Genomic DNA, 14125 nt, shown 5'->3' with positions numbered 1-14125 from the left:
CTGAAGATTTGAAGGTGGGACTAGTTCTGAGTTTCTGTGGGTGCAGGATTCACACAGAGCTTGTTCAACCAGCCTGTTGCTGAGATACAACTTCAAGATTAGCTTAGTTTTGATGACATTGATGGCCTAAATCATTTTAGCAGCAGGTTCTTAATCCAAACTCCTCCTCCTTCCCCCTCCCAAAACAGGATTTTCTCCTTCCAGCTGAAATATCACATCAGAATTTAATACTAGGTTCCTGACTGCAGCAAACTGCATAGACCAACCAAATACGCTCAGAGCCAGCATGAAATAAATCTTGGAGCACAAAATCTTCATTTGAAGGTCAACCTTTTCTAAGAATGCACTGGAAAGTCACAAAAAGATACTTTGCTTTTTCTCTCCTATCCTGAGGAAGTATAAAGAAAAGCTAACTCAGAGGACAGGAGTACAGAAATAGGATTTATAATGGCTGGTCAAATCTCTTATTTTGAATTTTCCTTGCAATTCTAACAACCAAATGGACTTAGTTTATGAGACACCTATACCCAATTCTCCCCTTCCCTCTTCTTCTATGTCACCACTTGAGGATAGGTAATTGCAATATCATCAAGACAATTTCCTTATGGTTTCCTAAAACAAAACTACCCTTTCAAACCCCTACCCCTATCCTCTCTGTCCTCCCCCAAAACAACCCCATTACAGTGGGATTCAGTTTAATGAGTAAAGTTATGCCACTGCTTTAGCTGGCCTATAATGACAGAACCATGTAATATCAGGCTGGCAGGGACCACCAGAACCAGGCTGGCAGAGATCATCAAAACACACCTACCACCCCGAGCCAGGATCCTCCCTGTATACCTAAACCACTCCAGCTAGATGTTTAGCTAATTTGCTTTTAGCAAATGACTGAATGACCCTTAATGCAATTTAAGTCCATTACCTCTTAAAATATCCCCAGCAGACATGAGAATCAGTTTATTCCTTTCACCTCTGCAGTGAGGCAAAGTATTCCAACACTTCTCCACTCTCCACCTAGCCACCTATAATCCAAATAGATTCTGAACCTTTCTTAGCTGGGCATGTCTTCTGGGCTCCTGACCATTCCTGTTCTCCCCTGAACCCCGTTCTCACTTGCTTCATACTTTTCTTGATGGGGTAGGTCCAAAACTGGGGCATCATACCAGCACTTGAATCCTTCCTAGAATGCAGTTTAATGACTAGATTAAACAAAGGCTTCCTTTGACATCTGAAATAAGAGTAGGAGCTTTGTGCTTCTGAAGTCTCAGATTCCTACCAAAAAAAAAAAAAAAAAAAGACAAGCACCAAAGAAGGAAAGCACTTAAGTGCATCCCCCAATATGTCTTTGCTGAGTAAAGCACTGTGGCATGCTCATGAAGTCAACGGAAATTAAGCAGGTGCTTAAGTGCTTTGCTGACCACCAACTCCTCCCTGCACTGGGGCCACAGTGTGCCAGTGAGAGTCATTCACTAGAGTCCACCCTGCTCAAACCACAGGAATCTCTTGTCTCAAGGATAAAATAAGTCATCCTTTTCTGATTTGGAGCTGGTCTTTCTTCCACACTGGGTGTGATTTAATGCAAATTCTAAGCTTAATGAAACACTAAAAATGCCATCCAGCTTTCCTTTCAGTAACAATACCGACAAGGAACGACCAGTCCCAAAAGAACATAGCAACCAGCCACAGGTACAGTTTGCCTTTCCATTTTTACAACCTATTAAGTAGGCAATACTGTATTTCATTTTCCAGCTATATAATAGCAAAAATCACTTTTGAGTCTGGCACTTCCTGACAGTTAATTACAGGTCAGGATAAACGGCCAAACTCTCAGCTCATCCAAACCAATCATAAACTTTCCAGCAACACCTGACCTGGAGGTCAGCATCACTTTAAGAAAACCCATGGATAATCTATGATGGGTACGGTGCATTTACTTTTAGAAACTGCAAACTGAATACACATCCCACTCAAAGTGAATTAGGTAAACTTAGACCAACAGACTGATTTCTGTGCAAGAAACCAGGGGGAGTGGCATAACTGGACTTTCCTCTGAACTGATCCTGCATGAAAAATACCCTGATGCAACTGATCCCTGGCCTGCATTGCATCCAGCACAGGTATTGCCCTGTGCCAGTCTCAGTGCAGGGCCACGGCCCTGTCATTCATTTGGGCAGGATCAGGCCAGATCTACAAAGAGACCATTTCCAAGAGCAGGAGAAAAGAAATAAATTGGAGGAGACCTGGAGCTTACATTCTCCGGTCTGAATTTAATAAAATGGAACTGCATCTGGCAAGGCAAGAGATAACAGCAAAATACAGAGTTCTTCAGCCTGCCTTCCCTCTAGCGTTACGTGTGTAGGTGATTATTTTTCTAATTCCCATCCCCTCCAAGCCTTACGATGTACCTGCCCTGCAAGACAGGAACAGCTTTCCAGAGGACTCAGTGTACCTTCCACTGCAGCGAGATTTAACGTGAATGCTGCCTGGCCTGATCAAAATGCTCTTGAAAATGTCTTTGAGGCTTGTACTGTGCCCTAAATAAATTTGAACAACTCCCACTCAATTTAGCCCTAAGCAAACAAGGATTTAGAGAAAACACTTCTTAAAAAAACAGCTAGTTGGGAGAACATGGGGAAGTCTGACAACATTCAGTGCTTATGAGATGTGCTGACTGACCAGAGCTGCCCTAGCAATGAATCTCAGTGCTTCATTTTTAGCCTCATCACATGCTGCCTCCGAGAAAATCTGTAAACTCCAGCAAAGTGAATGAGAACAAGTAGAATTAGACCAAATCCAGGTAAAGTCATGAAATAGCAATCATATTTCTTTTGTTGCTCAAGTATTATTGGTTTAAGTTATACATAAAACGCATTACAAAATCTTCAATTGAGTGCCTTTGACTTGCTTAAAGAAATCAATATGCCTTATTACTTCAAACAGGTAACTAAATTATTGTGACTGCTGCTAATGGATTTTATAAGGGTCAAAACTTATTTTCATTTCAACCCGCTATGAATACTGACTTTGTTGACACAGCTATAGTAAAATTACAAGATCTATAAATGCTCACGCTTACTGGCTAAGAGGCTGATCAGTAGCTAACATGAGAGCAAAATCCCCCTGCCATGACACTATGATTCACCACTGAACATGCAGATTAATTATTACTATAACAGCCTCCATCCTAGATTCCTCTATGAAACAGCAGGCCAAAAAGTCGATCAACCCTAGTACGGTAAACATTTCCTTATCTGTATCAAAATAAGTCTGACAAGACTACAAACTCACAAATTAGAAGCTAGATATTTAAAACTACACAGGGTCAGAGCCACAGTTTTTTTTTCTGACAAGAACTCCACTGAATCTAAAAGTAGCGAGTAACACTTCATCCTCCACAGTTTAACAAAGAATAAAAACCAAAAGAGACTGAATCCTGAAGAGATCTGGAACAGCCTTTCGTTTCTGTTTTGATTTCCTTAAAAATTCCCCACTTTGAATATTTTAATTTGTATCATTAAATACTCAAAAAGTGTTAAAAGGACTTTTTACATTTATATAAATCTTATCTTCTCACTTACATATTTACCCTTCAGTTCTGTGGCTGCCTGTTGGTAAGATGGCATCATTCTCTTACAAACACCACACCCTGATTAAAACGAAAAAAGAAAAAAAAAGTGTAAGTAATATGCAACTCTATCTGGACTGTTCTACAGGATCTCACTGTGTTCCAAAACATAAAAACACATTTTTATTTATATATATAATACATATTTCACTAAATATTTCAGATTATTAGTTTCTAAGGAAGTTACTTTTTGCTATGTACAGCTATTTTTGCATGTTTTCATGCTATTCCTTTTCGAAGTCATTTCTCATCCCGATTTTGGGAAGAATAATGCCATCTCATATTCCCCGGGCTCTGAGTTAAGCCCAAAGTGGAACACAAGATGAAACTCTCACACATTTCAAAAGTCAATGAAAGATGTGCTTGTCAAGTCAAGCAGAAAGCTTGGTGTGTTTCAAACACACACTCCAGTGACCAAGAAAGTCAAAATACACTCTTTAATTTGGGGTGGGGGGAAATGAGGTACTTCAAATTCAGCCTAACTTAAAAGTCTTTGAAACTCAGTTGAGACACATTTCCTAAACACATTAAATAGACATCAAAAGTTAAGCAGTGCTACATTAATTGAGGAAGACAATAACTCAGAAGCAGCAACACCCCTTGTAAGACATAAGAACTTTACGTGCTGAGTAAGAGACAAACGGTGAGTGAGGAAGACTACTGATGTATAGCTGGAGCATGCTAAAAGCTGTTTGATGATGCTGTGGAATGCTAAGCAGATTAACAATAAATCACTTTGTAAGCCAGCAGGTTTCACCCTTGCCAAGTAAAATATGTATATCTGTGTTGAAAGGGGAGGAAGGGCAGACAACATGAAAGAAGGGAAGCAGAAACCAAGCACTTAAGAAACTTATTGTAGAGACTCTTGGGTCTACCACTGGACAGTAGTCAGCATTTATTTGCTGGTGAAGAAACAGCTGCAAGAGTTTGGAAAATATCTTCCAGAAAGGAGGAACAGAATTTGCAACCACTGGTTTAGGATCATATCACCATGCCTGGGAGGAACATCCTTTAATCAGAGGAAAGAGAATCCTTATTTCTATGGTCTTTCCACTTTTGATCTCTCTGCTCAAATGGCCCACAAGGTCATTAAATCAGTGCTGGTTAAAGTGATGATTTCTTGGTGGGCACAAACCACTCATCTGAGGCCTACTGAGCTCTTACAACTTCATCCAAACCACTGGACAGACATCAAAAGATATGAGTTGTTAACACATCTTCTGAATGCTCTCTGTTTCTATTCTCTTCAAGAGTCCAAGGCCTCAAACACCCCCATCTAACTCATCTCCCTCCTCACTTGCCCTCTTCAACCTCCTACCGTTCCCTGGATTCCCTCCTGGAGTACAGGCACGTACTAGCCTCCTCCACCCAACTATCACCCATATCGTCCTTCTGTTCCCAACTCAGCTGCTGCTTCAAACTCGCCGCTTCCAAACCCACTTCAGTACGATTTCTCTTGCCCATGCATTTCTGCATTATATGGTTCAGAACTCTATCAAGCAATATATGCCCCTATAGGGACATACAAGGGTAACTTCAAAAAACTCCCACTTTCTTTTGTTATTTATTCTTGCCTTTTAACTAATTTTTTTTTTTTAATCAAATGCATATTAGTTTTTAAGTATTTAACGCTTTCATTTTTAAAGCACTGTTTCCAATGACATTATAAACAGCTCCTTTTTGTTGCTAAACCCAGACCATTTCCTGCAGGGGCCATCTTTGAGAGAGCTGCACTACAAATAAATCTGAATGCCTGCAAGAATACCTAATTTTTCATATTTACTGCTGTCTGACTTTATAATATAGGCCAAAAAATACAGTGAATGGCCTCAAAATGGCAGGTAATATCTTCTAAGGAAAGCATGCCTTTGCTCAGAGTAGTTTCACACGGACCAAGCATTCCTGAAATATTAAAGAAATGACATTTAAGTTTGCAGTCACTTTCACCTCCCTTTGCACTGGTACATAATGAAAAAGCCCACTTCCTATGAATCTGCCACAGTGAATCTAAAACCCCTTGCTTCCAACAAAGCTGAGAAATAGTGCAGCTGTCTTGCCCACATCCTCCTAGACAAAGGCTCTGATGTCCTCTCTTGCCAAAGATCTCCCCGACTCACCTATTAAAAGTAACAAGCACAGCAGAAATCCCTTTAGTCACCAGCCTTGATTTGCTACTCCCCACTATGAGAGGTTACACCTGCACCAAAAGACAGTAACCAATAACCTCAGCTTACCAAAATCGCTCTTTTAATGCAACTGCTAGATGCCTTTTGTCTTGAGTAAGTGGAACAGGAGTAAGAAAAGAAAAATTGGACACGAACCAAGTCAGACGGTCTTGTGAGTTAAATAAAAGATAAGGGAGTGAAGAACTGTGAAATCAGAGGGGGAAAAAAAAGCCTTACAAGTAGGCTTCCTTCACAGCAGTTTATAAAGCAGCAGAAGTATTACAGCACTGAAGACTAGCAGGTATTTTGCCACTTCAAAAGAAGAGAAACTGGAAGGAGGGTTTCTGGGGGGAATGGTTCAAAGAGAACGAAGGGTTAGATAAGGCACATTTCAGGAAGAGACTTAGTTGTGGGAAACAATTATTCGTGATGTGGGTAAACTGAGAGAGCATTCTGGGCCGGAACTCTCCCAGAAGGGACGATTTATGGGCAGAGCAGGCGTATCATCTCCTGCTGACACTAAGGCGGCAGCAGTGACTGGGAGTTACAGTGCACTGTGCCAGGCCACACAGGACCACGCTGCTGCAGTTCGAAGGCAGAGAGCTGCAACAAATTTAATTAAAGGAAAAGACATTCTCTTTGTGAGTATCAACTAAGTCTTGGGTACTTCTGGCCATCTTGGCAGTACTCAGATGAGACTAAAAAGGGTAGAAGGGCTTTTCAGGCAATAATCACCGAGGAAATTCACTGAGTAACACCAGAAAACGCTGCCATGGGACACTCATTTTATAAGAGAAACAACTAGCAAATTGCCATTGATGCCTAACATCAATTTCATTATCAGGGCAGAGCTGGGAGGCTTTTCTAGCTTAGGTCACATGTTCATTCCTTTCTCCTGGCTCCTCTGCTTTCCAGCTGAGGAACAACTCTAGTGCAATAATACTCAGTTTTAAAGAGCTAGAAAGCCCCTTGGTTGCCAATCACAACGAAATACAAAAAAGCAGCTGGAAATTTGCAAAATGCAGGAATAAGCAGCCAATGCAGTGACAAGATAACAGCAATGCAATGTCAAGGTAACAAAAGAAATGCAACGACTCCTATGCATTCTTTCCTCCCTTCTCTGATGAAACCCCGCTCGCTTGAGATACTCCTGCCAACATGGGGACAAGCCTCCAGATTGCCTCCTGAATAGAGCAGGAGAGTCTCTTCCTCCTGACCAGTGCATTGCTTCCTCTGCCTGCAGTTAGGCAGGACACATACGGCTTCTTTCAGAGCCATGGTCTCCTCTGGAGATTTTTTGCTTGTGTGGAACCAGCCTATCGTATGCTGCGATCCAAACTGCAGAAGTAAAAGGCATGTGCTCATAGTTCCATACAGGCCAGAGGGACAGACAGACCTTTTAACATTTACATGCTCAGCATACCTTATCTCTGTCTAGTACAACACAAACTTAGAAAGGACAAGGGATAAACATATATATAAAGTGGCAGCTTGAAAGAGCAATGACTGAGAATCATCATCACAAGAGAAAGAGGCAAGACTGGGATAAAGGGAGAAAATATTGATAGTCTAGAAAGCAAGAAATGGACAGCTAGGGGAAACTGAAGACAAACAGGCAGAAAAACACAAGGAATTGAATGATAAAGATGAGATAGGATGGGATTAGTGAAGGAAGCACATGTTACCAGTCCGACACGGACATCTCTCAGTGGAGACAGGAAGATGATGTGAGAGGACATTGCTGGATTACTTACATGGGGCATAGAACATCATCAGAAGGGGTCTGTCTTCCTTCTTCAGAAGCCTTCTCAATTCCTAATGAATGAACCAAAGATAAGTTATCAATAAAAACAGATATATACACAAGAACACCTATTATTACTTGTGTTAAAATTTTGAAAGGTAAATTTATCCATCAGTAGCACATAGGCTTGTTTACTTGGGCAGGGAAGAGGAGTCATCTTTCCTAAGAGACAAGATTTGAGTTACTTCTCCTTGTTCAATTTTTAACTGCGAAGGAGCTAGCACAATTTATTATAGATTCAAATATTTGCTAAATATCCTAGACCAGTATCATCAGTGTTGAGATGCAGAAGTTGTACTACTTTGTTAAATCTCACTGAAGAATCTGTGTGTGACTAAAAACATTTCCTTTCTGGACTCCATTGGGAAAAAACAAAAAAACAAAAAAAGAAAAACAGTACTCTAATTCATGAAGTCAGACTTAATAACATGCAAAATAAGTTCAGCTTCCACACTATGAAACCTTGTCAGGGCTATGAGAAACCATGAGAATAGATTTTTTCAGTACCAGCATGGTAGAGAATCCAGATGAAGTTTTTAAATCGAACACAACCCTTGGAGGGCTAGTAATAAGAGTACAAAAGGTGAACATTAAAAATTAATCTTTCTACAAAAACTGAATGTCAAAATAACTGTTCCAAATATCAAAAATGAAAGCTAGAAAATTGAAAAGGCCCTTTATGAAATACCAGCTAAAGTCCGATCAATTAAGTTTTAAAAATCAACAGATTAGAAAACTGATACAAAATACCAAGCTGATTATTTAGGAGAAAATAATGGTCAGCTCTGTGGTGGCACTGGCTTTTTAAGGCAATTTTATCTCATTCACTGCTTTCCCACTTAACACTAAGCAGAAAGTTACTGTAGAAGGTTAAATCACTCAAGATCTGGATTCTGTTCCTACCTGCTCCAGACTTTGAGACAACCTCAGGCACATAAGAGAACCTAAGGTTTAATGACAACCTGTAGTTGTAAGACTAGCATTTTGCTTCCAACTCGCACCTATCTTACCTTTAGCTGCTACACTTTCCTGAGACAAACAGGCCTCTTCCGCCACATCTGTAATGCTTTAATACTTGCTGTGCAGCTGGCAGACTAACACCATGACCACACGTGGAGATGAGGAAGGAAGTAAGCAGGAGACCTTGTTCTGTATTATTGTAATCCACGAATTTTGTCAAGTCACTTGAAACAAATTGGGTGCTCTAAATTTCCCTTCCAAAGGAAGGAAATAATGGTGCTTCATTAGGAGTTCACATAAACATGCACACTCCTTACATTCCATACATTTATAAAACATATTTAATCTCTCTCCTCTGATGTACCTTTTCACTGTCAACATGCACAATGTCTTTGGCTTCTGGATCCTCCTCCCACAATGGAGCACCTTCTGGATCCTTGAGAAAGGCCACCATGGACTGTAATGAATGGAAAGAACAGTTTTTAAAGCAAACTGAGAACCATGAGACCTTCCAACCCAAATCCATCCTGTCATGGGAACAATAGCCAGGACTCTTTCCAATTAGTGCCTTTACTGTTCTGCTCTTACACTCATCTGCTTTACCGGAGATGAACACAAACTTCTTGTTGCTGAACAAAGCAATAGCCTGGGGTATACCTTCCTCACAACTGATATCCCACCTCACCAGTGCCAATTTCCACTCTAAAATTGGGGAGAGCAATGTGGAGGTAGACCAGCATACAGACAGCAGCTTCAATGATCCTTCAGACTACAAGAGGGCTCTTTCAATGGTACCAGAGCTGTAATACTTCCACAGCTACTCCCTGGCTTAGCAGAAAGTATTTCTTTCTATGTAGAGGTCAGGTTCCCACGCCCTTCACTGTTCCCAAGTAACCTTTGAATCCAACAGGACTAGTCGGAGGGCACACTGCTTTTGCTCACGGCAAGTAACAATGAACTCCAGACTTACAGATCAAACTGCTTATTTGGTCAAAAGAAGAATAATCCACCAGCTGTTCCCCCATGACCCATTTACCTAAAAATTGCACTCAGTAGATTTTTATGTAGGAGTGTAACAAGGAAACACAACAAGAGAAGTGGGAGATAAGACCCTATGTTTCTGCAGCTCCCATATTCCACAAGCCGAGTACAGGCATATGCCTACTTTATAATTGCTCTGCCCAACTGACACACAACCAACCAGCTCTATTTTGGCAGATCACAGATATTATCTTTATCATAAAGAAATACTCTTGAGTGTTTCTGATTTCAGACTGAGCCTGAGGGAAATTCCAGCCCTCTGAAGTCGATGAGACTCTCTCCATGGGTTCCAGTGAGTAGCATTTCCCCCCACTTCCAGCTGTAATGGGAGCTGCAAGCTCAATCACTGGTATCCTCAGATGTCCGTGCTCTAGGAAGCAAGATACTTAGATTTCTATGGTCATTCACTGCTTAGTCTGACCCCATTTCTTTCTCTGTAGCATTGTCTGTAGGACCCAGTACACATCAAGTCCTAGGCAGGACCTCTGCCACCCCAGGAATGTAGTGAGGTCCCTGAGCAGCCTCCTCCACTGTAAGAGTAGGGGGACGATACTGCAACAGCACTGAACAAACTTGGAGTTAGAGCAAAGAAAGAGGTACGCTGTGCCATTCATTAAAGCCTTTTTCAGCCCATGGGATATTCTGCCAAAGCAGCTCATGTTTGAAAAGCACAGTGGGGTATACACTAACACATACCAAGAGCATCCATCTTAAAGTCCAGGTGTGCACTCCCCTTCTCAGAGCAGGTTAGCAGTGCACCTGGTGACACACACCACTGAAACAGTCTCAGAGATACTTCTGCCACCTCTCTGCCTTTGGTCAGGCTGCTCTGGTACAACATCCCAACAGCTTATCAACAGAGAGCTCATTTTCCTGCATCTCAGTTGGTTCTGCAAGACTTGGGAGGATTCGGAGCTTATGGCAGGATTCATTTATTGCATTAATGTTTTTCTCTACTCGCTCAGCTAATACCGAACAGATTTGTCTTATCACAAGCGGCAACGTATATTAGTCACTAGACAGCAAGCAAAGCACTTAATGTGCCCAGTGAGAAGACCTAAGGGGTGAGGTAGGTGGTGTTGGGACTGCAGACACTTTGAAGAGAAGAAATTTATTTTAATATGGCATTAACAGAGAAAGGAGCTAGCTAGAAAAAAAAAAAAATCAAGTTATAGCTGTAAAAAGCACTAAAACTATAGGCATTAACATCCCAACCAATGCTAGAAGAGACTTAATAATATATGATGAAAGGAGAGGGGAAGAGGACAAAACAGAGGAGATATTCTACATTTAAGAATGCTAAATCAAGTTCTGCTCACTCTCAGTCTGCACAGATCTCAACTATACATGGAGGGGGAGAGAGAGAGGGGTCAACATTTTAACAGCTAATGAGTGTGATTGACTCTGCTAGTTTCAAGAATTCCTGTGTGCCAAGTTCAGTCATGTAGAAACAGATGTGGTTAGAGGATGGGGGATTAAAGAGATTTAATTCATCCAGCTTCTCCCTCTCAGCCAAGAGAAAAAAAATTAGATGTGTAATGTCTTCTGGCAAGAATAGGCAGTATATTGGCTTGCACTCATTACTCTGCTCTGTGAAGAACTAGCATTTCATCTGTGCCTTTAAATAGGGAAAAAACCAGCTCCACAAACAAGCCACAACATTTCTAATCACAGAAAAATCAACAGTCCCCAGGCTGCTGGGGTAGAGGTCAGGGCAAGGTCCAGTCCACAGCACAGCAACGCCCATGTTAAGGAATCGGCTACACTTCTGTCAGGCCACGACGTGGTTAGGACCCGCTTTGACCCTACGGGACCGACAAACCACGCTGGGCTGCAACTCTCCACTTGAACCCACACAACGGCTTTGAACTTTAAACACCAATTCAGCAGAACCCAGGGACGTGCCTTTGTCCAGTCCACCCTAGACAAAAATCAAGCAAGTTTTAACAGCAGCGTTGCTGGCTATCCTATACGACCTGGGTGTTAACCTGGGAGAGGGGGAGGGCAAAAATACGTCCCTGTACTTCTCACTCCAGCAAAGTATAATGCAGTAGGGATGCTAATAACAGACTTCTCTTGATTTCACTCACGCACACACATCCCTCTTAGTTTTAAAGAGCAACCTACAAGAGCAAATCTGAAAAGGATTCTGACTTTAGAGCAGGACTAATTTATTGGTTTAGTCTATTCCCTTTATTAGTACTAAGCAGATTTATATTTTAATGAGTTTTCTCCATTTTAGGAGAGAAAAATTTCCCTGTACTCTACCCTCCAGGAAAGGCTTCAACTTGTAATAAAGACAACGTGGATACTAGCCTTCTGGAAGTATGGAAGATTAGGAAGCGGTGCAGCTACAACAACATAAGAACAGACATACCTGTTAAGACCCAATCTAAACTTAGATCTCCAACAGCAGCTGGCTGCAGATACTTGGGGAAAAACTACACCAGGATCATTCTTATACAGCATATACTGGCATACATTCTGTTTCTGGCAACCCGTAAGTAAATTTTAGGGACTCTGCGTCAGCTGTTGTATTTGGACCACCGAGCTTGCTAATGCACTTATTCCTTATGATTAGATAATCCTGTTTTTAAGACCTTTAGATTTTTAGCTTCCATGACATGTGGCAATGAGGTCCACAAAGGAATTCCATCATGTAAAAAGTAATCTGTTTCAAATAAGCTATCCCCAAAAGCCTGTTTGTCCCCAAGTTTTGAGGAAAAAACAGGTAATCATTCCCTTTTTGACACTACTCACCACTGTAAACATATCTATCATAATTCCCTTTAGTTCTCCTTTTTCGAAACCCAAGAATCCTCATGTAAATATTAAGCCATCCATACCCCGATCATCTTCACTGCCCTTCTGAAGTGCTTCTCTGCCTTTAGAATAGATGGGGCAACCAGAATCGCATACAAGGTACAAGATGAAAGAACCCAATGGCTTCAGAGAGTGGAATAGCATTTTCCTGTTCCATTTTCTGTGCCTTCTCTATTCATTTGCCTTTTTAACTATGGCTAAGCACAGGGCCAAGGTTTTCAGAGCAACCACTGTTCTGACTGGTAACTCAAAACCCACAACAACAGTATGCGATTACTCCAGCATAGGGGGAGTTCTGTCCCTTCCCCTCCTCATGTTCATTTACCCTGCAAGTTACTACTTTCATATTGACAAACTACTCAGTATTGTTAGAACCTTCCCAACTTTTTGCAGAAGTTAAAAGAAAAAACCCAAACAAACAAACAACCCCCCTCTCCTCCCCCCACCCCCTACTAATTCCTGGTAATTTTGCATCAAACTCTGCCATCTTGCTGTTCACCTCCTTTATCAGATACACTGAACAGCTCAGATCCTAACAAAAGTCTTGGCAGCAGGAGGTTCTGACTACTAAATTCCCCCCACTGTGAACACTGAGCTAGTCCCTATTCCTCATCTTTTTAAAAGTTAACCCACAAGGGGATCTCTGCTAATTACATAAGGATTTAGTTTAAGAAATAAAAAGCTTTTCTCAAAATCCAGGTACACTATCAGCTGGATCAGCCAAATCTATGCAATTGCTGATTACTTCAGAAGAACCCTTTTAGGGTTGTGAAGCACTCCCTCTTCAGATCTGTGTCCATTATTCTCCAAAACATCCTACTAGTTAATATGTCCACCAGATGCCACAGAGGATCCAAGTTTTCTTGCCACTGTCTTGCTGAATGATGTGAAACACATCCTTTAACCTCCCTGTTCTTCTGTCTGTCCATCTGTCCATAAAAGAGGTACGATACTCTATGCAACTGTGTTGCTCTGCTGTTCACTATATGTAAAGTGCTGGGAGATTCCTGGCAAATGGAGCTGAAGGCAAGAGAGAAATGTCACTACCTGAGCACAAGACAAGGAGAGGACATAGTATAAAGGGGGAAATAAAGATAATATTTAGATAGTTGTGAGCAGCAGAACAAGTAAACAAAGGAGTTCAATGACCAGTGCCAAATTTGGATGCACTGTCTAATCTGTAAATTATTGGTAGCTGGTTTCATGGGACAGTTAAATTACGAAGAGTAGAGTTCCTGGAGTGTGCATGCATGCAGAGGGAGGGAGCTTCAAAACCCCTCTTCCACCTGTATCCCTGTCCATGGGCTCACCCTAGAGCTGCTTTGTGTTCATCAGCAGGCAGGAAACATGCATCAGAACATGAGGAAAGGGGAAAACGCTCATCACAAAATAGCAACTACAAGAGTAAGTGACATGGTTCCTGTTTTGCTATGATTGCATCTTGGCCAAAGCATTCCTTGGGGCTCTGCAGGTACCTTCCAGTTGATCCTATCTATCATGCAGAATCACAGCACTAATTCCTGGTAGCAGTGCTTTATAGAGGGCAGGAAGGAGACTTCAAGGAGCATTCAGACCACCTAAATTTAAGCAACTAACAAGTCTCTCTCGGTCCATCACCCACCAAGAGGGAAAGAAGTTTAACTTCATCTCATTAACTACACAAGGAGCCTCAGAAATTTGCTGACTAGGCTAGGTATCTAACATCGC

General features: G+C 41.5%; 1 protein-coding gene across 1 annotated transcript in view; it reads right to left on the bottom strand.

The window, feature by feature from the left end:
• The window catches only part of PDIA5 (protein disulfide isomerase family A member 5), a 101971-nt gene that overhangs the window by 57708 nt on the left and 30138 nt on the right, over positions 1 to 14125 (bottom strand). The window contains exons 6-8 of the mRNA XM_067299308.1: positions 8919 to 9011; positions 7545 to 7605; positions 3579 to 3646 (exon numbers count right to left, since the gene is read on the bottom strand). Of these exons, the coding sequence (XP_067155409.1) occupies positions 3579 to 3646; positions 7545 to 7605; positions 8919 to 9011 (222 nt within the window). The remainder of the gene's footprint in view (positions 1 to 3578; positions 3647 to 7544; positions 7606 to 8918; positions 9012 to 14125) is intronic.

The sequence above is a fragment of the Apteryx mantelli genome, chromosome 6 (assembly GCF_036417845.1).
Source record: "Apteryx mantelli isolate bAptMan1 chromosome 6, bAptMan1.hap1, whole genome shotgun sequence".
NCBI lineage: Eukaryota > Metazoa > Chordata > Aves > Apterygiformes > Apterygidae > Apteryx > Apteryx mantelli.
The sequence above is the reverse complement of the archived record's forward strand: the minus strand, read 5'-3'. Positions and strand labels throughout refer to the sequence as shown.